The sequence below is a fragment of the Ranitomeya variabilis genome, chromosome 3 (genome assembly GCF_051348905.1).
Source record: "Ranitomeya variabilis isolate aRanVar5 chromosome 3, aRanVar5.hap1, whole genome shotgun sequence".
Taxonomy (NCBI): domain Eukaryota; kingdom Metazoa; phylum Chordata; class Amphibia; order Anura; family Dendrobatidae; genus Ranitomeya; species Ranitomeya variabilis.
The window spans coordinates 675299228-675324389 of NC_135234.1; the positions used below are offsets into that span (position 1 = coordinate 675299228).

At 42.5% G+C, this 25162-nt stretch overlaps 1 protein-coding gene across 4 annotated transcripts in view; it reads left to right on the plus strand.

Annotated features, from left to right (window-relative positions):
• CALCOCO1 (calcium binding and coiled-coil domain 1) overlaps window positions 1–24940 on the plus strand; it is a 126033-nt gene extending 101093 nt beyond the window's left edge. For all 4 annotated transcript variants that reach the window (XM_077297953.1, XM_077297950.1, XM_077297951.1 and 1 more), the window contains exons 5-13: window positions 231–389; window positions 2141–2289; window positions 4589–4679; window positions 6170–6424; window positions 10179–10304; window positions 10912–11007; window positions 11106–11211; window positions 14047–14258; window positions 22751–24940. In XM_077297953.1, coding sequence (XP_077154068.1) covers window positions 231–389; window positions 2141–2289; window positions 4589–4679; window positions 6170–6424; window positions 10179–10304; window positions 10912–11007; window positions 11106–11211; window positions 14047–14258; window positions 22751–22756 — 1200 coding nt within the window. In that variant the 3' untranslated portion in view covers window positions 22757–24940. The remainder of the gene's footprint in view (window positions 1–230; window positions 390–2140; window positions 2290–4588; window positions 4680–6169; window positions 6425–10178; window positions 10305–10911; window positions 11008–11105; window positions 11212–14046; window positions 14259–22750) is intronic.
• The last annotated feature ends 222 nt before the right edge of the window (window positions 24941–25162 follow it).

Genomic DNA, 25162 nt, shown 5'->3' on the forward strand with positions numbered 1-25162 from the left:
TTCGAGTGGCCAGTCCTTTTATTCTCTGGGAGATAAGCCACTGACATAGGAGACTCTCTCACGGAGAACACAGGAGCACTCGGCAGAGCCGAGCGTTCCTGTGTATTGTGTATTAAGGCATCGGAAAAGATAAGTGTCGGCTGAATATAAATTCAGAAGGAAAACCTGTACCAAATATGCCCTATGTGAACATATCCTATATATTTACCACTTGAATTTTATTCAAACAGCAACAGCTAGATGTGTCCCAGCAGGAGAGGAATGATCTCATGAGAGTGCGACTTGCACTGGAGGAAGATGTGAGCTCTCTTAAGAAACAAATTAAAGATCTTGAGGTTGCACTGGAAGCCTCAAACAGCAAACATGCCTCAGTCAATAACAAATACCAGGTATGCATTTCAATCATCCAGTGGTCGAAAGAGTTGCGTCAACTTCCTTCTGAAAGGTCTATCCATGCAGGTGATAAATCGCTACTCGCTGAGTGTTGACCACTGGAATCCCCACTGATCTCGAGAATGGGGTTCTCCAGAACTCCTTCCCAGTAGAGTGGAGGTTTGAAGTGCTTCTCACTTTTCCATTTATTGTCAATGGGGCTGCCTGAGAAAGCCAGGTACAATCCCATAGATAATGAGTGGATCAATGGAGGGAATATTCAACCTTTGCTTAATGAATGTGGCTCTGCAGATCCCCAGTCTGGGGATCATTGGGGTCCCAGCGATTTAGAAGTTATCTCCTGTCCTCTGGATAGATGATAACTTACCAACTTGGTAAAAAAGTGTTCTTGTTTAATCACTTTTTATTAAGAGAAGTTAATCGTAGTAACAATACAAGATAAAGTAAGGAAAAAAAGGGTAGACATGAAGCCTTGCAGCGCTTAATAATAGACAAATGCACACAAAGGATAATTCAATATAAAGAATCATGTAGAACACATGGAAGAAATGCATCTATTACGGTATTTCAAAACGCTCAGGTCCGTAGGGATAGAGAAGTCGGTTGTTAAACATCACAGTGGTTTTAATCCAATATGGTAATCATATAAGACTGAATATGTTGACGTTAAACACTAGCCTCGCTTTAGAGTAAATGCTATAAACTTATGTTACTCAGCTTTAAGTGTAGGAGAGAATAATCTGGGGAGGATATTAGGAAATGAGAAGGGAGGAAGAAAGAAGGGGGAGAAAGAGAAAATAAAAGGGGGGAATGGGAAAGTGAATTTGCTCTTGCTGACGCATTGTCGTATATTCTTATTATGGCATATATTCCTTCTTCTTGAGTATAGGGATTGGAAGTTGGGAGAATCTCTATAAAGGATCCTTGGTTGCCATAGCCGGAGAAATTTTGTGTTGTCTCCTGAGGCTTCCGCTCTTAATTCCTCCATATTATGAATATATGAGAACTCTTGCCATTCCGTCACTGACAGATCACTGAGCGGGCCACTGTGAGACAGAATCACAAAAAACGTTGTTTTTGTGCTCCGATAGAACCCGGGAGTATGGACAGGAGAGCAAGTATTCTTGTTATAAGTGATGCTTAGTTCCCCAGCATGGAAAGGTATTATTTTGTGGAGGGTGAGAATGGGTGAATATCTCTAAGTATACAGTATTCCAGAAGCAATTTATTTGGACTGAGGTATGAAATTGCTGCTGGTGTGAGCGAGTTCTCCAGACGCCAATGTAAACTTGCACGCTTAGGAATTGAGAGGGGAAGAAAACTGCTGCCAGATATATCTCCCAGAGGGATAAGTATCGCCTATGATGAAATCCAACATTACTATGCTTGCTTATATAGCACTGAGATATTCCGCAGAGCTTCACCGATATTTTCATCACTTTCCCCGTTAGAGCTCACACTCTAAATTCCTTATCAGTATGGAGTGTCAGAGAAAAGCCAAGTACCCGGAGGAAACCCACGCAAACTGGGGAGAACATTTGTCAACAGTTGTCATTGGTGGGACTGAGCAGCCTTGCTGTCTGACCCTTATTTATCTACAAGGAGAACCATATCTGTTTCTGTCTGTCTGACTATATGGTCTTCTTTCAAATGTAACAAGGGAAATGTGTAGACTTTAAAACTATTGTCCTAGGCATAGATCTTCAAAAAGTGACCTTTCTAAGCTACCATTTCAATCACTTTACAGGATCTCTCCTTAAGAGAACAGATAGTAAGAGAAGAACGTGATGTCCTGAGCTGTAAGGAAACCGAGCATCGAGATCAAATTCTGAAACTCGAGGGGGATATTCACATCATGAGCCTAAGGCTGCTGGAGAAAGAGAAGGAGCTTGATATGTAAAAACCTTGACTTTTGTTTACTAATTTGATTTTGTCATATTTCTGCTTTCTAAGAAAATGGCCTTCATTGCAAAACTCTTATTTTTACTAAAAACACATTTTTTTCGGACTCCTATAAATGGAGCTGTCAATAAAACGTTCATTCAGCAGGCAGTTGTCTCTTCCAAGATAGCTACAAACACATTAGATGTGGAGAGAAGAGAAACCCGCTGTCAGACTCCTCTGGCAGCGCCTTATCTCTCCTGAAAACGAAAGGATCAATCATTTTATTTCCAGTGCCTCGATCCTGATCTTTACAGACATCTTCTGTTGGGGGAATAGTTGGGAGGACCTCATACATATCAGATCGTCAGCCAGTCCTACCAAATCCACAAGGTTCAGACGACTTTTTCATCTAATGTGTATGGGGCGTTTTGGTTATATAGCTTTGGAGCATTGTGTGCCTTTAATAAGCAATACACCAGGTACTTTTAGGCCAGGAATTTAGGATATATGAAAAGTAACACATTTTGTTAAACGGGATTCGTCATGAATTTTTGCTCCCACTTGAATGTACAGCATAGTATGTGACCAGACTAACTTTAGCCAAAATTAGCTTATACAGCGCTCAACATTAAAATTGTAATATACAGTGCTCAACATTAAAATTGTAACACCAAGAAGGAAAAGTCACAGAATTATGGGCACCACAGGATGGATAGACATGTTAGTGTGGAAAAAATTAAAATAAATTTTTCGAAACTTCTCGATTCATTAATTATTAAGTATGAAGCATGAGCACCATGTGCAGAAATCCCTGCACTTACACACCTTGGCTGCTATCACTGAGGTTATTAATGGTTCTCTGAGGAATGTTTTGCCACATTGAATGCACTTAGGCCCAGAAATCATGAAGATTTGCTGCTGGCAGCTCTCTTAACAATTGCCAACCATTGACATCCCAGATGTGCTCCATGGGAGACAAGTCTTGAGACGCTACAGCCCATGGTAGCACGTTTATGCCACACCGGCTACACACAGTAGCACAAGGAACAGGCGGCCTGGCATCTCATGTTGAAAACAGTTCCTGGGACCTTTCCAGTTTCCTCATGAAGGCCTCTTCATGACGATAGCCACGTGATTTTCAGACCAACCTCCAGCTATTGTTGTGTTCAAGACAAAAGCAGGACTCATCTCTGAAAGGAGGGACCTCCATTCCTGTTTCCATTGCCGTCTTGCCCTAAACCATAATAGCCTTTGAGAGGGATGGATTGAAATTATTTGAAGACCTGGAGCTGGGTGTCTGGCTCGTAGCCCAATGTTATGTAAAAGCTTTCTGATGGATTCTGTAGACACTGCTTGACCCATTAGTCTTGGTATGTTATGTGTAGTTTTACTTGCAGTACAGAATGGATCAATAAACGTAATTCTTCAAATGTGATGAGCCCATGTTGGCAATGCCATGAAGAGGACTTCACTAGGCAATGTCACATCGGTCCTACTCCCTGGATTATGGTGTGAGACCCCTCTAGTCTTCGTTTCATGTACACTAACAGCTCAGCATTACATCGATTTGGTTGTGAATCCAGTGGAATGGGTATTTCTCCAAAGGTTTGCAGAAGCCATTTTTCGACACAATAATGCAAGGCCACATGTTGCTTGTGCTTACTTTATGCAACCAACATGGCCTAAATGTGCTATCATGTACTACAGTGTCTCTAAACTTGTCTCTCATCAAGTACATTTGGAACATCATTGGTTGCATAGGGAGCTGCCAGCAGCGGACCTTGATGATTTGCTGAAGTTCATTCAGAGTGGCAGAACATTGCTCAGACCACCATTAATAACTTCACTGATGACAGCCAAGGTGTCTGACGACGGGGGGTTTCTGCATGTGGTGCTCATATACAATACTGAATAAATCGAGATGCTTCATTTTGTTTCCAGTTTTTCATCATTTTCATGTGGTTAACATTTCTATCCATCCTGTGATTTCCATAATTCTTTCCCTTCTTGGTCTTACAATTTGTGTTGAGGAGCATAGATTGAAGTATGCAGTAAGTAGCTAAGGTCCTGCTTAAGGTGGCTGAGGGCAGACAAATGTTATCATTTAGCTCTATGTTTATGAAAGAGCTTAAATAGGCCCTAATCCAGACAAGGGGTAACATAACCCCTTTAATTTTAATCACTGAGGCACTGTTATACTACTAATGTTCTGAGACTGCATACTACACAGAGTATAGGATGGATGGTCATGGCATCTAAACTCGTACTACACTAATCTGTTCTTTCTCTATGCTCTTATTTCACTGCTCAGACTGGGGACCAGAAAACTGTCATTGGAAAGTGAAAAGAATGAGCTAAAACAACGTCTTACGGAGACCTTTTCAGATTTGGACCGCTCCCAGGTGTGTACCATGTGGTGGACATGATGACTGGCATCTTCCGGTCAACTTTATGCGCCATGACTGTTTATCCACGTAGAATTTTTTCACATTGCTTCATCTTCTCCTGCACAGTTAATTTGACCACTACTCGGACAACCCCTTTTCAATCTGAGTGTTTGCCCCTGTTAAAATAATAACACCTATACTCCCCTCCTGTTCCGGTGCCCTTCCAGAGCTGTTGGCACTCGCTCTCTCGGGCCTCATGTGAGGTTGTTATGTCATTTGATTCCTTCGCCCAATCAACACCGGTTGCAGCTCTGACTTCCTATTATTGTTCGCTACATTGAAAGACAGCGACAGTGAAGTTGACGCTGACGGGAGCTTCGGGAGTGAATGAAGACACCGCTGGAAAGGCACCAGCACAGGAGGTGAGTATAAGTGTTATTACTTTAATGGGTGGAAATAGTCAGATTGAGAAGGCGTTGTCCGAGTAGTGGACAATCCTTTTAAGTTTTGGTTCTAAAATCCCTTAAGAAGTTATCAAGTTTTTTTTAATATCATAGCCAATCGGAGTCCCAGTGAGATTAATCTTCAATACAAGGCACAGCCACTACGAACAGTATGATGTGTACAGTGTAACCAATATTCACTCCATCTAAACAATTAGGAGACTTCTGCAATTAAACCAGATGAGGGGGTGCTGAAAGTCGCATCCCCACTGATTGGATATTGATGGCCTATCCATACAAGAGCTGTGAAGGAGCACCAGAGAACCTTCAGTCTGTTGATTGGTTGGAGTAGAGGGATCCAGTGCTGGACCACTTACCAATAAATCGCTGACCATGTATGCAAAGGAAAAGCAGCCATTTACAGGTCCTATACCTATAAATGCTGTGTCCCTAGCACCTGATTAGGAAATGTTTTATACTAATGTCACGGTTCCATCCCTCAGTGTGTCTGGGATGCAGTTATTGACTGCTCAGCCATCCTATCTGATACCGGAGCATGCTGAGCTGTCAGTGTGTTGATTGATAGCTCGACTATCCAATCTGAGACAGGGAGGTGTTGGCTGTCTCCAAGTGTTCATTATCCCAGGTGATTGTCATGCTACTTAACTGAGCTGTTTATCCCAGACATCTGCCAAACGTACATTCAGCCAACTGTGGTTTGTTTCCTCTGTGCTTTAGCTTACTGTATATTGATCTTTCGTTGCCTGGCCTTGGACCTCGTTCTGACCATCAGTCTGTTTAACCCCTTCTGCTCTGAACCGCTATCCTCCTGGTATTCTGACTTCGGAACTTTACCTGACTACTCTTTTGTCTCCTCCTTCTGTTTATGACGTACCCTCCTGACTTCTGACCTTGGACCTCTTGACTACTGTGACTCACGGCTTGGCCATGAAAAGTGACTAGCATCATAACTAAGCACCATACTAGACACGTTTCCATTGTGAAGTACATTATCCTCGTTATTATATTATGTAATTTCTTAGCATTTGTATACTTCTATAGATGCAGATGGACACACTGCGGGAAAAGCTGCGGTGCACGCAGGATCTACTCTCGTCAAGCCAGCAGAAAGTGATGCTATTGGGGGAGGAATTAACAACTGTCTCTTCAATCCGGGACCGAACTATCTCTGACCTTCACAAGAGCCGCCTGGAAACTGCTGACCTTGCTATTAAAGTGTCTGACTTGAGTCTGAGGTATAAAGAAGGAATGGGGCAGTGGTGGCAGGAGAAGACTGCACTAAGTCATAGCATGGAGGTAAATGAGATGATAGTGTGATTTACTTGTGTGACACTACTATCAGTACGTATTTGCACCCTCCCAGGCATCTCCTATTGTATGTTAATCCCAGTCCATGAGATATGACCTTTGTTGAACGTAATAGTTATCAAAGTAATCCTGAAAAAAAAAACTTATACGATTGAGGCCATGTGCACACGTTCAGTATTTTTCGCGGTTTTTTCGCTATAAAAACGTGATAAAAAACGTGAAAAAACGCTTACATATGCCTCCTATTATTTACAGTGTATTCCGCATTTCTTGTGCAAATGTTGCATTTTTTTCTGCGAAAAAATCGCATCGCGGAAAAAAAAGCAACATGTTCATTAAATTTGCGGAATTGCGGGGATTCTGCACAACTAGGAATGCATTGATCTGCTTACTTTCCGCATGTGGCTGTGCCCACCATGCGGGAAGTAAGCAGATCATGTGCGGTTGGTACCCAGGGTGGAGGAGAGGAGACTCTCCTCCACGGACTGGGCACCATATAATTGGTAAAAAAAAAAGAATTAAAATAAAAAATAGTCATATACTCACCTTCGATGGCCCCCGCAGTCTTCCCGCCTCACAGGTGCATGCTGCCGCTTCGGTTCCTATAGCTGGTGTGTGTGAAGGACCTGCGATGACGTCGCGGTCTTGTGATTGGTCGCGTGACCGCTCATGTGACCGCTCACGTGACCGCGATGTCATCGAAGGTCCTGCACACACACACCATCTATAGGAACGGACGCCGCTGAGGAGATCGGCTGTCTGCAGGTGAGTATAAGCATTTTTTTTATTTTTTTATTATTTTTAAACATTCTAACTTTTACCATTGATGCTGCATCTATAGTAAAAAGTTGGTCACACTTGTCAAACACTATGTTTGACAATTGTGACCAACCTGTCAGTCAGTTTTCCAAGCCATGCTACAGATCGCTTGGAAAACTTTAGCATTCTGCAAGCTAATTTCGCTTGCAAAATGCTAAAAAAAACGGGGAAAAAACGCAAAAAAAAAATGCGGATTTCTTGCAGAAAATTTCCGGTTTTCTTCAGGAAATTTCTGCAAGAAATCCTGACGTGTGCACATACCCTAAAGTCTCCCATAAGGGACATCTATGGCATAACGATGGCATGTGCCCCAAATATCTGATAGATGAGGGTCCTGCTGGGATCTGAATTTGGTGCACGCTGTAAGGGATGGTGAGGTGGCAATATGTGCTCAGCACTCTATTAATTTCTATGGGACCTCCGAAAATTGCTGAGCGAGCGCATCTATTGTAACAATAGGCCATTAATGCTCCACATAGGACAACCCTTTTAAGACTGCATTAATTTAGAGAATTATGTTATCAACAACAATATCAAGCATGATAAAATGTAGCTTCTGATTTTCCAGTTTAGGAAAGACATTTTCATCTACTCTATTCATGATCCTCACCAGTTAGCCATAGTGGAGTGCCATTGCAAAGATTACACACATCTTTGGAGGACCTGCCCGATATTGCTATATACAGAGGACTTGTTTTGCATTTCTCCTTATGTCGGAGTGCTGCAGGGAAACGGAGCATGCCCTGCCAGATTTCTCCACATACTGCGGCTGATCGCTGGGGTCCCTGCAGAGGGATACTTTGTTATCCCTCTGTATCACACATAGATATTGTCCAAAGCAGAAAACTCCTTTAGGCCACGGTCACACGTTCAGTGTTTGTAAGCCAAAATTGGGAGTGGAACAGTCAGAGGAAAAGTATAATGGAAACACGTCACCACTTCTGTATTTTTCACCCACTTCTGGTATTGGCTTACAAATACTAAGGTCAAATACTGACCAAATACTGTACGTGTGATCGTGACCTTAGACTCAATAAATTGTGGCTCCCCCAGATGAATCAGAATGCCATTTTGGTTTCCCCAGCCATTCTGATGTTGCCTATGGAGAGATGACCAGAGATTTGTCCTCTACATTTCTTCATGAACTGCAAAAATCAAGATTCTTCAATAATGGAAGATTATCCAGGTCCTTCGGCAGTAAAGTATCTCGGCACTACACACTAGCACACGATGTATGGTGATTGGTATGATGTTCTCACTGTGACATGCTATGAATTGGTTGAGGAGTAAAAAGAGATGGATGTTTCTAGTTGTCCGCGCTGCTGCTGGAAAATTAGGCTTTCCATTAGTCGTTCTCTTCTACATGCTATGTATTGGTGTTATACTGGATAGGGCTGGGCCTGTGTTGTAGAAAAACTTTCTCTTCTGGCTGTAATACTGATTGCACTGATACCGTTGGTGAAGAAATGCACCTTGTTGTTCTTCTTTAATCACCATTTGACGGTTTCTGCTAATTAGATTTAGGTGCACAGGGACCGGACTACGAACAGGGTCTTCTCCTTCCTGTCTGTGATTCCCCGTCCCCCTCCACCTGACTCTGGTCTATGGAGGACAGGTCACTGCTGAGATCTCAAACAGAGGAGGCCGGTCATTCACACTCCGGAGGCAGGTGGAGGGGCGAAGGAATCACAGACCGTGAGGAGAAAACCCAGATTACAGTCCGGCCCCTGTGCACCGAAATCTAATTGGCAAAAAAAACTACAAATGGTGATTAAAAAAAGAACAACAAAGCAGATTTCTTCACCAAAGCTATTCATTTAATCAGAATTAGAGCCCCATTACAGCCCTGTCTTTACATTGCAAAATCGTGTTGACAGATTCTCTTTAAGTGAAACGGTGCCCCATGTAAAATTAATACAGAATATACTTGCTTCCCGGACCGGGACTATTCATAGAATGTTAGAATTGGAAGGAACCTCAGGGTCGTCGTGTCCAACCCCCTGCTCAATGCACAATTCACTGAACCATCTCAGACAGATGTCTGTCCAGCCTCTGTATGAAGACTTCCATTGAAGGAGAACTCACCACCTCTCTTGGCAGCCTGTTCCACTCATTGATCACCCTCACTGTCAAAAAGTTTTTTCTAATATCTGATCTGTATCTTCTCCCTTTCAGTTTCATTCCATTGCTTCTCCTGTTTCCATGTGTAAATAGGAATAATGATGATCCCTCTACAGTGTGACAGCCCTTCAGATATTTGTAGACAGCTACTAAGTTTCCTCTTAGCCTTCTTTATTGCAAGCTAATCATTCCCAGATCCTTTAACCATTCCACAGAGGACATACTTTGTAGGACATACCTTGTGTAGGACATACGTTGTATTCCACCAATGTCGGCGCTGTCTCTGCAGCCATTGTCACGTGAGCGCCCACAAAGCTCAAATGACGTAGCAATAAGGAACCGCTTGATGGGCTGCAAAGCTCATGTGCATAATGTCATACAAGCACCCACAAACACCGCCCCGACATCGCCAGGAAATAACAGTTCTGTGGGAACTGAATCAACTTAATCTCTTGAACCTAATGTACATAAATTCTCTTTGGGCACTTGGGAAAATTAGTGCCGTCTCACTATGTGTATGTCTGGGGCATGGCAAGCAGTACAAGTGATCTTAGGACACCATTCAAATAAGACACTCTGACATTGAGAGTGTAAGAAGAAAAGCAAATAGTTAGAAGTTCATCAGACAGAACTTCCACATCATGTTGTGACGAGATGGTGAAAGGGAGTAACCCTGTACCCTGCACCAAGCCTTCAGGCCTGCACTAGATACGCAGCAATGTATCATGGCCTGGTGTTGAACATGCACAAACGCTCCAGACTGCTACTCCCTGACTATTTTGACTATTTTTATATTTTTCAGGCTAAGAGAGACCAGATCATGAATCTGAAAGCTGAAAAGCTGAATTTGGAGAGCAGCCTACATGACGAGAGGCATCACAGACAATCTCTTCAGTGCCAGTTAAACCAGGAGAAAGATGCCAGTCAGGTAAGTGAGCGACATTAGCAGAAATATCATCTGTTGTGGCAAGCATTGGGGCAGGTTTTCTTGGTGCCTAGCGCGTTAGCTGCTAGTCGCCTGACTTTTAGACTTCGTTCACTTTAACACTTTTCAATCCCCGGTAATTTTTTTTAGAGCCCAATAAAGTATGGGTCTATTTACATTGCTGGGTCATATTGCAGATTTTGGCCATTTTGTACAATCATGGTAAAAAGCTGCAGTTTTTGCAATGATTCTTAAAAAAGTCTCAGTATGAGCGTGACATGTAAGTAGCTGCTTAGAGATCATGCAAAGGGGCACATTTCAAATGTAGGATCCCTATTTTTAATACTGACCCCATAGACTGCTGTGCACTTCATGTAGACATTTATTCTCCTTGATTCTGCTAGATTACAGACTCTCTCTTAAAATTTACCTTCCTTTATGGGAGAATATTCTGCCGTATGTCTGAACACTGAGCACCCTCAGGTCCTAATACCGCCCTGCAGTAACTGCCAGCACGCAGGCTGCACACATTGCATTGCCATGTAATGTACATGTGATATCATGTAAATAATTGCATCCACCTATAATGGATTGTCTTGTTGGTATATAGGTGCAGTTGTCCGAGAGCAGGAGGGAGCTGAGTGAGTTGAAATCTGCCCTAAAGGTTGCACAAATGGAAAAGGAGCAGCTGAGAGAGGAGAGACAGGTGAGACGTCTACTACGGTATTCCTAACCCTGCTTTTCCTCCCAATCTTCCTATATATTCTTGCGGTTGAGTGTTTTTTTTTGTTGTTGCCTCCTTAGGAGTTGATGCAGTATGTGAGACGGCTGGAGGAACGTCTGGAAAAACTTGCAGATGACAAATGGAGAGAGGACAAAGTTGTTGAAGAAGACATCTCAGCAACCTTAAGTAAGTCCTTTATTTAGCACCAAATGATTGCATCTTGAATCTAAGCCACATATTTCGGTATCTATGTATGGACAGAATCAGGCAATACATCTTCCAGTTGTGGTACATTTATTACTGGGCAAAACCCATGTTAACATATGAAGAAAGTTGTCAAATATACACTACCGTTCAAAAGTTTAGGGTCACCCAGACAATTTTGTGTTTTCCATGATAACTCATACTTTTATTAATCAAATGTTGCCAAATGAATTGAAAATCTAGTCCAGACATTGACAAGGTTCGAAAAAAAGGTTTTTATTTGAAATAATAATTTTCTCCTTCAAACTTTGCTTTCGTCAAAGAATGCTCCGTTTCCAGCAATTACAGCATTGCAGACCTTTGGCATTCTAGCAGTTAATTTGCAGAGGTAATCTGGAGAAATTTCACCCGATGCTTCCAGAAGTTCCTCCCACAAGTTGGTTTGACTTGATGGGCACTTTTTGCGTACCATACAGTCAAGCTGCTCCCACAACAGCTCAATGGGGATGAGATCTGATGACTGCGCTGGCCACTCCATTACAGATAGAATACCAGCTGCCTGCTTCTTCCCTAAATAGTTCTTGCATAATTTGGAGGTGTGCTTTGGGTCATTGTCCTGTTGTAGGATGAAATTGGCTCCAATCAAGCGCTGTCCACAGGGTATGGCATGGCGTTGCAAAATGGAGTGATAGCCTTCCTTATTCAAAATCCCTTTTTACCTCGTACAAATCTCCCACTTTACCAACACCAAAGCAACCCCAGACCATCACATTACCTCCACCATGCTTGACAGATGGCGTCAGGCACTCTTCCAGCATCTTTTCAGTTGTTCTGCGTCTCACAAATGTTCTTCTGTGTGATCCAAACACCTCAAACTTGGATTCGTCTGTCCATAACCCTTTTTTCCAATCTTCCTCTGTCCAATGTCTGTGTTCTTTTGCCCATATTAATTTTTTCCTTTTATTAGCCAGTCTCAGATATGGCTTTTTCTTGGCCACTCTGCCCTGAAGGCCAGCATCCCGGAGTCGCCTCTTCACTGTAGATGTTGACACTGGCATTTTGCGTGTACTATTTAATGAAACTGCCGGTTGAGGACCTGTGAGGCATCGATTTCTCAAACTACAGACTCTAATGTACTTGTATTGTTGCTCAGTTGTGCAGTGGGGCCTCCCACTTCTCTTTCTACTCCGGTTAGAGCCTGTTTGTGCTCTCCTCTGCAGGGAGTAGTACACACCGTTCTAAGAAATCTTCAGTTTCTTGGCAATAGCCTTCATTTCTAAGAACAAGAATAGACTGTCGAGTTTCACATGAAAGTTCTTTTTTTCTGGCCATTTTGGGAGTTTAATGGAACCAACAAATGTAATGCTCCAGATTCTCAACTAGCTCAAAGGAAGGTCGGGTTTATAGGTTCTCTAATCAGCCAAACTGTTTTCAGCTGTGCTAACATACTTGAACAAGGGTTTTCAAGGGTATTCTAACCATCCATTAGCCTTCTTACACAGTCAGCAAACACAAAGTACCATAAGAACACTCGAGTGATCGTTGTTGAAAATGGGCCTCTATACACCTATGAAGATACTGCATTACAAACCAGACGTTTGCAGCTAGAATAGTCATTTACCACATTAACAATGTATAGAGTGTATTTCTGAATCATTTAATGTTAGCTTCATTGGAAAAAACTGTGCTTTTCTTTCAAAAATAAGGAAATTTCTAAGTGACCCTAAACGTCTACACGGTAGTGTAGCTTTCTCAAGTTTGCTTTTATCAACAGAGTTTTGATCTTGGTTCACATTATTAAAGGGGTATCTCCTCAACTGATGGACTCCTGTCGATCCTGAGGGCAAAGGAGTGCAGTGCTTTATTCCCATTACAGTTTTTACTCTGTGCAGGGCAAAACTGTGAAGAGGACGCAGCTCTGCAGCCGCTTCATTGTCAAGATTGGTCAAAGTCCAGAAGGTCATATGCCTAGTGATCATAAAGGGAATATGTCTCCAAACTTTTGCTACTGAATATGATAGTAGCTTTATTAGGAGACAGAGACCCTTATTCCAGCGAATTTTTTCTGACTTGACTTGAACGCCTCGCCCTTCACCATGCTGTGATTTTAATTACATCCAAACACAGTTGGTTCTGACCTTCCTATAAATGCAGGCTTTACCATGTTATTAGCCATAGGTAAGTGTTCACACTAGGCAGTCAGGTCAGTTACCCATCCGATCTGAGATTACCTTGACGTTTGGTGGATGGGCTCACACTTTTTGGCCAAATCTTGTGCTAAGCATCTCATGTGTTTTTTCATAGATTTCACAAGCCATTAAGCTATTCACATTTCATGTATTGCACATTTCCTTGCTTAAGTACAGTTGAGTAAAATCACTATCAGCAGGAGATTATCACTTGAGGACTAGTAAACCTGCTGTTAGGTAGTCAAGCATATTCATGAGCTCTGTATAACCCCACCGCCACCACTTATTGGCAGTGTACACTCTGCCTAGGCTGCCAATCAGTGGTGTGGGCGGGATATAAAGAGATCAGCATTCAGAGAGTTGGAAGATCTACAGAGGAAAAAACTGTGATTTTATCAAAGTGACAGCAAGCAGCCCAGTAAGTGATAAATCACAAAATCAGGGTTTCTGATCCTACATTATTTTGGTCTCAAATGGGGTAGCAGAAACTTGGTGACAGATTCCCTGTAAGTGATGGCACATCCTGTCGAAAAGCCGTAAGCTAGGGATGCTCCTTTAAGGGATGCAACACAGATGAAAATTTATGCGAGTAGTTACATCTTTGACTCTGTTTTTTTCCATTACACAGGTTCATCAAATTCACTGATAGGTCTCCCTGACTCAGATGATGAGTCCGTTGAAAACATGAGGCTACCTCAGCAGGAAGACCCCTATAAAATGAGTGACCAGCTCTCCTCTACCTTACCTGTCTTCTCGCGAGAGTGTCAGAGGGTAGTGATCAACCAGCCCGCACCAATCGCATGTCAGCTGCAGCCACTGCCTGAAGACAGCGCTGACTCAGTGAGTATCCTACTGGCCAAACTGGTAAAAATAAGACCCGTGTGAGTTATAAGGATGACTTGTGTGGACAGGGTGCGGCAGAGCTCGATAAAATATGAAAAATATTAAAATATTATTAGTTAGTATTCCAAAGACTCAAACTTTCCTGAGGGAAATGAGTAGATTTCTGCAGGGTCATTTTTATTCCTATAATTACTTGTATTATATTTTGTGCGTATTGTATATTATTTATATAATGTTACCATATTTTATATCTCCAGTGTAGAGTCCAATGTCATTCCTACACTGCAGAGAAACAACTTAGGCTACTTTCACACTAGCGTTTTTTTGCATACGTCTCAATGCGTCGTTTTGGCGAAAAAACGCATCCTGCAAAGTCATCTGCAGGATGCGTTTTTTTCCCCATAGACTAACATTAGCGACGCATTGCGACGTATTGACACACGTCGCAACCGTCGTGCGACGGTTGCGTCGTGTTGTGGCGGACCGCCGGCAGCAAAAAACATTACATGTAACTTTTTTTGTGCCGACGGTCCGCCATTTCCGACCGCGCATGCGCGACCAGAACTCCGCCCCCACCTCCCTGCACCTCACAATGGGGCAGCGGATGCGTGGAAAAATAGCATCCGCTGCCCCCGTTGTGCGGCGCTTGCACAGTATGCGTCGGTACGTCGGGCCGACGCAGCGCGACGGCCCCGTACCGACGCTAGTGTGAAGGTAGCCTTAGGGAGAACATCCAAACTTTATGCAGCTAGTTTAATAAGGGGTCAAATAGGGGGCCTTGATGGGTAGAGGACAACAATCTTGTGTGGCTCATTAGTTACATTGTTGTCTTCAGTTTGGGGTCCGGATCTGAATCTGACCAAGGGCGAAATCACAACATAGCTTTTCTATGTTCTGCCCATGTTTGCATGGGATTCTTCATCATAAGCTTTTTTTTTTCTTCTTGAAATTAAAACATACACATAACAAAACATAAGATGAGTGGTTTCCAACAGAATTGACCCGCATGTATGTTTAAAGCACCAGTCCAGCATGGTGGGATTTTTTTTCAGCGCTGGAGTGGTGCTAATAATCTAAGATCCCTGACCGTAGTCTTATAACAATTCGCCGCCATCTTCACCTTTTATCGGCGCTGATCCTGTCCTGTGACGCCATCTTGTGACTGCGACATCCGACTAGCCGGAAATCAGAAGTAACGGTCACAAGCGCTCAATATAAGTCTTTGAGAGCCAGAACAAGGCTGCCATGGATGTGCACTGAAAAGTGACATCCAGCTCTCTCCAACAAATACTGGAGCGATCCGGCAGATCACAACCTGCTGGAGGCCTGTGGGAGCCGCGGAGATAAAGGTGGCTGTAAGTACAAGAGTAAGGCCAAGGAACTTGCATTAGACGCACCACTCCATCTGTAAAATAAGAAAAAACACTGGAGTGGTGCTTTATGGAAGGGGGTTTATATATGATTGGCTATATGGCATTTTATAAATTTCAGAAGTCCATGATTAGGACTGTGTGCATCCAAGGGTCACATGAAATGTCCATCCATACTAGGGATTGGCACAGTTCTGGGTTGTGTTGCTCACAATCATTAGAGCTCTCAGCCGCTAATCTCTTTATATACCATAAGAGCGTCCAGCTGTAAGCTCCTTGTTTCTCACCTTCGCCTTATCGGTAGATCCTCAGGGGGAGCATCTTGCTGGATAATGCTGACAGCTTGCCAATGCACTCCGTCAGTTTTACCATCAGAGTCCAGCGTCGGTCTAACTCCGACCCCACTTATCCCTCCCTACCATTATCACGGAGGCCGCAGACACATGCAGCTTCAGGTGCATTAAAACCAACAAAGACAGAGAGAGTGGAAAGGACAGGAAGCAGCTCGCGGTCAGCTACTCCCTGTGCGTCAAATTAAGATCTTCAGCCATTGACGACCACACAAAGTTCAGAGCGCGGACGGATGATAGCGTAGTGCTCTGTGGAGATCTCAAAGCATTAACTTTTAATGTTCCGCAGATTTTCTGATGCTTCCTAATAGGATGGTGTGAAAGTAACTGCGGCTCTTCCAGTAACACCTTTGTGGTGCCAGAATCGGCCCGTTCTCCGTCATGAGCAGCAGTTACACATTCTGGAGCTCTTGGTGCAAGCAATTTGCTTATTGCCGTCTCCAGCTGGAACCGAAATCATTGATCTGTTCATGCTGGCGTCTTTCTTGTTTTCTATCACCCATCTGCTCTGTAGCTTGAGCACATTGTTTTTACGACGCTCTGTACTGCCGTATCCCTGTCCTTTGCCGTTATATGTCTCCATACACCTTTCTCGCATGATAAAGACACCTGCTGGCACTGCAGGTAGGCATCTCCCTCATGTCTCTGTACTCGGCGTGGTTACACACACCGTGCAAGAACAAAGCGCCTATAAATCTGCAAAGCGGGGGGTTGCGTGCTGGAAGCGCCAGCCGTCAGGGGTCAAATGAAATGTACCTCCATGCCTAGTTAGTTTGCAGCTCCATTAAGCAGGTTATAGCAATTTATGATGGCACGCAGCGCACTTACTGCGGACATTCTGCTGGTGTGCCGTGGTCACGCTGGGCTGTCTGTTGTGAGATTAGGCATCCTGCTCGCTCTGCTTCTGTATGGCGCCTGCTTCTGCTCACACGTGTACGCAGATTATGTGTTTCATTAGATTTAGTGATTGTCGGGATTACATCCACCGATCACTTGCTGTGTATTTGGGACACTGTTTAAGCTTCAGATTGAGTATTTGTCTTATGAGTTCTAGTTTTGGTCCTAAAATACAAAAAAAAAATAAATAAAAAAAAGTCACCAACCTTTTGGACCCAGAGGCCCGCCACATAAGTCATTCTTATACATCAGAGGATAAAGGAAGAATTTCCATGCTAAATGAAAAATTACAAAGGATAGTCTTCTGTTATGTGGTTGACACAGGGCAGCACTTTACATCCCAGAGCGGGACACCCAAGTCTCCTCGGACCCTTGCACTGTTCTCACAGCTCCATCTCACAGGATTATGTAAAGTTTTCTCCCGCGTTCTCAGTTTTCCCCCACTCCACTGGCCGTGGACCTGCCTTAACCCTAGATCTTACTCTGCCTTCCCGTCAGTCACCCTTCTGGGCTCCTGGTACCTGACCGTTTGTACCTGCCTATGCTGCATTCTTAGTAGCCATTCTAGATATTCTCTTCAGTATGAGGTTATGTAGTAGCTGATGTGTTTAGTGTTGGTAACCATTAGTGATGAGTACACGTGCTCATTCCTAGGGTGCTCGGGCGTGCACTGAGGATCACGGCTGCCCTGGTGACATGTTTGAGTCCCCGCGGCAGCATGTTTCTCAGCTGCAACCACAAAACATGCGGGGATTGCCTGACAAACATGGGTAATCCCATCATTTTTTTATGGCTTCCTAACAGTTGCAAAACATGCGGCTGTGAGGACTGGACCATGTCACCAGAGCACCCGCGATCCTCGGTGCACACCCGAGCACCCTAGGCAAACTGGGGTAACGAGCACCTGCACTCATCAGCATCACCTCATTACACGTCAGCAACCAGTCACTAAATGAAAAACCTTTTACTAACGTTTGCTCGGTGTAGCAATAAGTGGGTGTGAAGAAAAAAACAGCTTTTTACGCACAAATCAAGGACATTAAAAGAAGTGTTGAATAATTAATCAATTTAAACCTTTACCTTCATGGTTTAAAATACATTTAATGCATTTAATTAAACACATTGGATGTGATAGACACAGACAGTTATAGATGAAATTTAAAATGCACTTGTCGCAAAAAAATCCTGTTTTTTCATTAGGCAGCTGTAAATGTATCCTAGCAATAATGCAGCCGGGAAGATTGTGACTGATTTCTGGAAATGGTCATTTTCTCTTTCCGTACTTGTTGTGTGTTTGGGCTCTTTTTGGTGGGATGTTAGCACTGTGTTCTCCAAGGCCGTCCGATGTCTCTCATACTGGCAGCCTGGAACACTGGGGCAGAGAAACTGCAGCCGCATCCCCTCTCCCCTCCTCCCTGCCTAGTATTTGCTGTGTTTTACTAGATGGGTATGTTTGGCTGGAAGTGGAATACACAGGCAAAAAAAGGCAGACTTAAAGAGAACCTGTCCTCAGGATTTTATACCCCAGTCTATTGCCAGTCTACTCTCTCTAGGTCACTCATATGTCAGTGACCGGTCGGTAAGAGAGGGGGTTGGCAGCTGGTGGGGAATAGGGAGCAAGTGCATGAGAGCTGGAAGTGCATTGTCCCACCCCCTGCACTTACAATTTCAGTTATGGATTTCTATAAGGCCAGGCTCACACGACCGTACCTTCTCTCATCCAACAGAATCAGGATGATTATGCTGATCACACTCTGTTCGGAGTTTGATCCAATTTTCTCAGATATGGAGAAGATTAAAAAATATATTTTATTTTCCTATCTGCAGAGCCACATGAGGGCTTGTTTTTTTGTGGGACAAGTTGAAGTTTGGGGCTTTAGTCCAGCCTCCGCAAAATGGGATGCGCTGATGGGCCACTGACTATAATGATGCAGACGGAGTCACAGTGTGCTCTGCCGTGCATTATTTTTAGGCGGGCACCAAGATATAGTTGACTACAGAGTCACATGATACATTAAAATGTTGCATTTGCATAACATTTCTGACATACAAAGAATCATTCCGGGGGGAGTCTGAGGGACATTTCTACAGAAATGTTACAACTAGTGATGAGCGAATATACTTGTTACTCGAGATTTCTCGAGCACGCTCGGGGGTCCTCCGAGTATTTTTTAGTGCTCAGAGATTTCGTTTTCATCGCTGCAGCTGAATGATTTACAGCTTTTAACCAGGCTGAGTACATGTGGGGGTTGCCTGGTTGCTAGGGAATCCCCACATGTACTCAGCCTGGCTAGTAGCTGTAGATCATTCAGCTGCGGCGAAAAAAACGAAATCTCCGAGCACTAAAAATTACTCGGAGGACACCCGAGCGAGCTTGGGAAATCTCGAGTAACGAGTATATTCGCTCATCACTAATTACAACTATTTAAAAAAATTAATAAATTGACTGAAAACAGTGAAATACAAAAAAAAATTAAGAAGAAAAAAACACAAAGTAGCCGGAAAACAGGAAAAATTAGACAAAAATAGACAAATATGCGAGAATGATTCGGGCTAGTGATGAGCGAACGTGCTGGCATAAGGTGTTATGCAATCATGCTCATGTGCTAACCGAGTGTCTTCGGCGTGCTACCGAGTGTCCCGCGCCTGCCTGCCTCGCGGCTGCATGTGTTGCGGCTGTTGATGCATGCAGGCGCGGGGACTCGAACATATTATTTGAGCATGCCGAAGACACTCAGCACCCGAGCATGCTCAGATAACACCTCCAGGTTCGCTCATCACTAATTCGGGCCCATAATATATATAAGAAGTTTTTTGAAAGTGAAAGGTGTAAGGGTACTGATTTTGGTTCTGTTTTTATTTATTTTATTATTATTATTTTTATTTATTTATTTAATTTTTTTGACAACAAATGTTGCAAAACTGTTACTAGGGCATGAATACTTCTTAGGCTACTTTCACACTAGCGTTAACTGCATTCCGTCACAATGCGTCGTTTTTTCGCCATTGATTAACATTAAGCGACGCATTGTGACGGATTGCCACACGTCGCACCCATCGTGCGACGGATGCGTCGTGCAGTGGCGAGCCCGACGCTAGTGTGAAAGAAGCCTTATCTGTACAAGTGGCTCCCTGACAACAGACTAGACGCGTTATTACAAATTGTAATACAGATGTGAATAAGCAGCTCCCCAATACAGAAGACCTCTGCAGATTTCGGTAATAGATTGATTACACTCATTGCTCACATTGTCGTAGCTGCAGAGCCGTAATACATAATGGAAGGAAGCAAGTATGATTTCTAGGAAGAATCACACGGACCCAGAAAATGCCCAGTAGTCAGACATTTTACCCTGCAGGTTGGGCAAACAAACGAGACATTATCTGATGTAAGATGTATGAGGACGGGATTTCTGATCCCATGACTATCAGAAGTTTCCTACACAAGACACAGGTGATATTTTGGCAAACATTTTCCCTCCTTGCACTGGAATAGGGCACAGCAGAGAAGGGATGCAGCCTGCACGCTGATATAAATCCGCCTCTCTCCAGTGGGAGTAAAAGGGACTTTTACAGCCGGAGGCCATAAAGATGGCAGGCAGGGAGGGGGAAAGATGTACAGCATTGTCAGGACGCTTCAGAATCAATTTTCAGCATCATTAGATTCCTTTCTCCTGCAGTCAGACATAGGGAGAAGCTATGAGAGAGCGAAAGAATGGGGGTCCGGGAGGGAGGAGGAGGCTGCACAATTTGCAAGTGTAATGGATAAAATCAAAATGGAAGTCTTTTGAAGAGAGTTGAGAAAGGGGGAGGAAAGGAGAAAGTGAAATATCAAAGGGAAAAAAGAATGAGAAGGCACCTTGACAAAAATGGAAAGCACGGACATATTGGGGGGAAATTTATCAGTGCCATGATATCCGTTTTGTAGTGCAATTGATTGGCAAAAAATGGCGTTCTGTGTAAATGCCATATTTTTTATTTCTTTCACACCATTACCACAAAAAAAAATGTCCAAAATACTATCACTATATGTCACTTCAATATAAAATCTAATGGCTTTTTTCTGAGTTATGGTTACTACCTGAAAACAGCCAAATAGATCCATAATGATGTTAAAAAATGCAAAATCCTTTATTAAACATATTAAAAGAGATGCTTCTAAAAGGGAACACATTATACATCTGATACGACATTCAGGAACTGCAGAGGGGATACAACAAAGTAAAAAACCTAGTGTTTACTGAATCAAACTCAATGACCACCCCTGTACATATAGTGCACATAGACCAAGGACTAGGTAGCTATGAGTCCCTGCATATATAACAATCATCCGAGGACAGGGAGGAATACATAGATCCGTAACCCCAAAACAAAATTAGCCAATATGAAAGACCGTATATTACCTAATACTATGGCATACAGGACCCAGGAGGTATCAGATGATGTGTCCATTCACCCCGACGCGCGTTTCGCCTCATCTCTTCCAGAGGAGTCATAGCTACCCAGTCCTTGTTCTAAGCACACCAGAGGTGCAATATGAGAAAATAACAGACACTGTGTACTATTAACTTGATATGAAATATATGTGATTTATATATTATGTATTTCTCCACAAATTTTGGATAAATGTAAATATTTGAATGTTTACCTATCTGTTTGTAAAGGGAATCACTAGGTGTAGTATATATTTATATCCTTCCCATTTTTATCTGTGTAGGTTATATATATTAGTATTTGAGATCCACTATTCATCATCATTCAGGATATCCACTTTCCGCTGGTTGGAAAAGCACAGTCTGCTGAACCGATCAATACACATAAAACTGGAAGCCAGTGATGGGGGTTTATGGATCACCCCATGTAGTATATGCCCAAAACGTCCTGAGTGCCTACCGCCAACCTACAGTGGTAACACCAAAAAGAGCCTTAGGGCGAATAAAAAAAAACTGTGAGAGAATATGGCGCAAAATAGAGTTTTATCCACATAAAATGGGGGTATAGGCGTTAGATTGTGCTAACCTGATTAGACTTCTTTTGCGTTTGTAGTATTTCACATCCGGCTAGAGATCGACCGTGTACAGCATAACCTAGAAGACTCTTATCCAGAAGAAATGTGCAGTGGAAATCCTCTGCACTGGTGAATGATTGACGAGACATCAGTCCATATGTGGTTTAATAATAAATTGTGGCCTTATACTACGTGTTTCCAAGTTACAAGAACTTCTTCCTCAGGAAAAAGAAATCTTGTGACCGGTCCATTTATAATCTGAAACTTCATGTGTGAATGCCATTAACCTAAATATTCTCTTTATGGTGCACCATTAGGGGTCCGTGTGATACAGATAAGACACTGGTCTTCCATGATTTTCTTTCTATGGTAAAGTTGCGGTCATAGGTGCCATTACAATTTTTTTTTTCAATCAGATAATTTTATTGAACCACTTAACACCCTTTTTTTTCCAGTTTACAACAGTAAAACGACATAGACCAGTAAAAAAAGAAAAGATTCTGTTGTTTTTAACAGGGACCATAGTGGAGACCAAAAGAGCCCCATAATAAGTCTATGGGATCCCAATGATGTACTTGATGCCACCTGTTTGGCAAGGTGGCTTTGGACCCATTCTGGCAGAAACCATGATGCCGAAGGGAACAGAGGCGAACAAATATTATTTTTGGGTCATCGTACTGTTAGAGACTAGATAGGCAGGACTACTGTAGGGACACCAGCAGAAGAGAGGGACACCTACACACGAGTGCATGGCAGTAACACTAGATGATAGGTTCCCTAGTAATGTTTTTGGTTCTCGGGGCTGTTTGTGCTTTTAGGAACACATAGTTAACTACCGTATGTTTTATGTTTTTTTCCTTTCAGTGGTAACCTCTGATCCTCACATCGAAAACCGTTTTGTAGAAGATTGTGGAAGCAAGGTCCCACAAATGGAAAAGAAAGACACTGAAGTCAGCCCTTTCTATGAAGCTCTTGCGTTATCTTCCCATTATGGCGCCAGGGAAGTTTTGCACCGCGTCCGGACAGCCGCCATTATGCAATGACTGAACTAAGAGTTAGACTTCTATGCCTGTTTTTCTTCTTTTTTTTTTTCCAATGAGCTATTTTTCTGTAACATTTTCAGCATTATCTCCTGCTCTGCGCACACTTGCCACCAGTTACACATATATAACCATTTTGTTTCTGTAGCACAGTGTAACCAGTTACTGACCTTTTACATGAATACTTGCAATATTCACCAGGCAGTATACTTCTGGCACTAGGCTAGCTGAGCTCTGAGTTGTAGGACACTTAATAATCCGTATAACAGTGTTGTTTTCTATAGGAAAGGTACCTAAAGCTCCAAACTAAACTGCCATCACGTCTATAGCAATAATATTCGGAAGGTGGAAAGCATCCATCATATGTAACGTCACCAGATACATTTATACTTCTCACTATATTATATATATTTTCTATTCTAATGCCTGTTTTAGTGTCAAGTTTTTTTATATATATATATATGTTTACTCATTTTTTGGAAATTTTGGCAAAACAAAGACAGAATATTGATGTAGTGACTGACACAGGTAGCCTGCACAGTTAGAGAGTCATGATGTAAGGGTATGGTTACTTATTACAGACTGAGCAGGGTGATGGGCTCTCATATTCAGATCTTGGGTTCACTATCGAGTTACGTTGTAAAGGCTTTGAGGCCGATTAATTAAGACTGCCATTTTGTACGCCAGTCTTAAAGAGAATCTTTCATCAGTTTTTGCAACACCATCTGAGAGCAACATAATGTAGGAACAGAAACCCTGATTCTAGCTATATATCACTTACTAGGCTGCTTGCTGCAGTTTTGATACAATTACAGTTTTCTCTGCTGCAGATCTAGCAGTTCTGTGAATGCTGAGCTCTGTATAACCCCACCCATACCACTGAGTGGCAGCTTTCTGTATACACTGTGCATAGGCTGAAAGCGGCCAATCAGTGATGTGGGTGAGATTATACAGAGCTCATGAATATGGAAGACTTCATGGCGTCAAGTTTACTATTCTTGTAGTGATAATCTCCTGCTGATAAAACAGTGATTTTATCAAATCTGTGCTAAGCAGTCAAGTAAGTGACACATTGCTGAAATCAGGGTCTCTTTCTCTACATTATGCAGCTCTCAGATTATTTGGTAAAAAAAACCTTTTGACAGATTCTTTTTAATGACGGCAGCACTAGCCGATCTTCCAACTGCAATGCCTCTCAGCCAAAAATGCTGCTCCATCTAAAGGTTGGCATACATTTCTTTTGTAATTTATGCCACTTTAGTGGCGTAAATTCTGATTATTTTTTAGCTTTGCCACACCCCAGATCTGTTCATGTTGACACTAAAAATGGCAAAAGTCACAGCAGTTTTACACGACCTCTGGTTAACAAAAAAAATGCAACTTTTCAGGCTGTTTTACATCAGAATTCTGATTAAAACATTTTGCTAAATTAGACCTTTTGTGTTCAGTGCATTCAGTGTTACAGTTTTACATTTTTACATTTTTTTTTTTTTTACATGGCAGAAATATATATCCAATGTAACGGTATGTCTTTGCCCCTACACAAGTAATAAAATAACAGTTGTAATGAGTTATGTGAAAACTAAACTCCATTCATGATGGGGAAGACTAAGGAACAGGCACTTGGTAATGGTGCATGCCTTCATCACCAAAATAATAGAGCGGGACAGATGCATAAAAACATTTCTAGCCAAAAGTCTCAGTTTTATCAATACAAAACATTCATATTCTAAATTGTATTTTTACTGTGATATGACATCTGGGTGTTTATCCAATTCTGTAACTTGTACGCGTGTCATTGTTTTTATGTGAAGAGGGTGTCATTTATGTAACGTAGTGTAATGGTAAGAGTGATACTTTAAATTAGGACTGTCGACTCTCTGACTTGTCTCTTTTAATAAATCCTTATATAAATTCTATAATTCTGGAGTATCTGTTCTTGGAAAACTGTTTTGTGTTCTTTTCTTATTATTTTTTCAATATATGAATAAATCGATAATTGTGTGTTACCATCTCTCATTTGTACACTGTCTGGCTTTGTATATACTGATTCAGACATATCAGAAGAGATGATAGGTCCACTATAAAATATGGCTTTAGATGAAAATGAAGGGTCAGGCATTGTCACACCGGTAACTTGCATGCCTTCTTAGCGCCATCCTACTCACTGTGTTAACCGCTCTGCTCTACCCAGTGTCAGGCCATCGCGCTGAACGGCCTCTTGCAGCACTCCCAG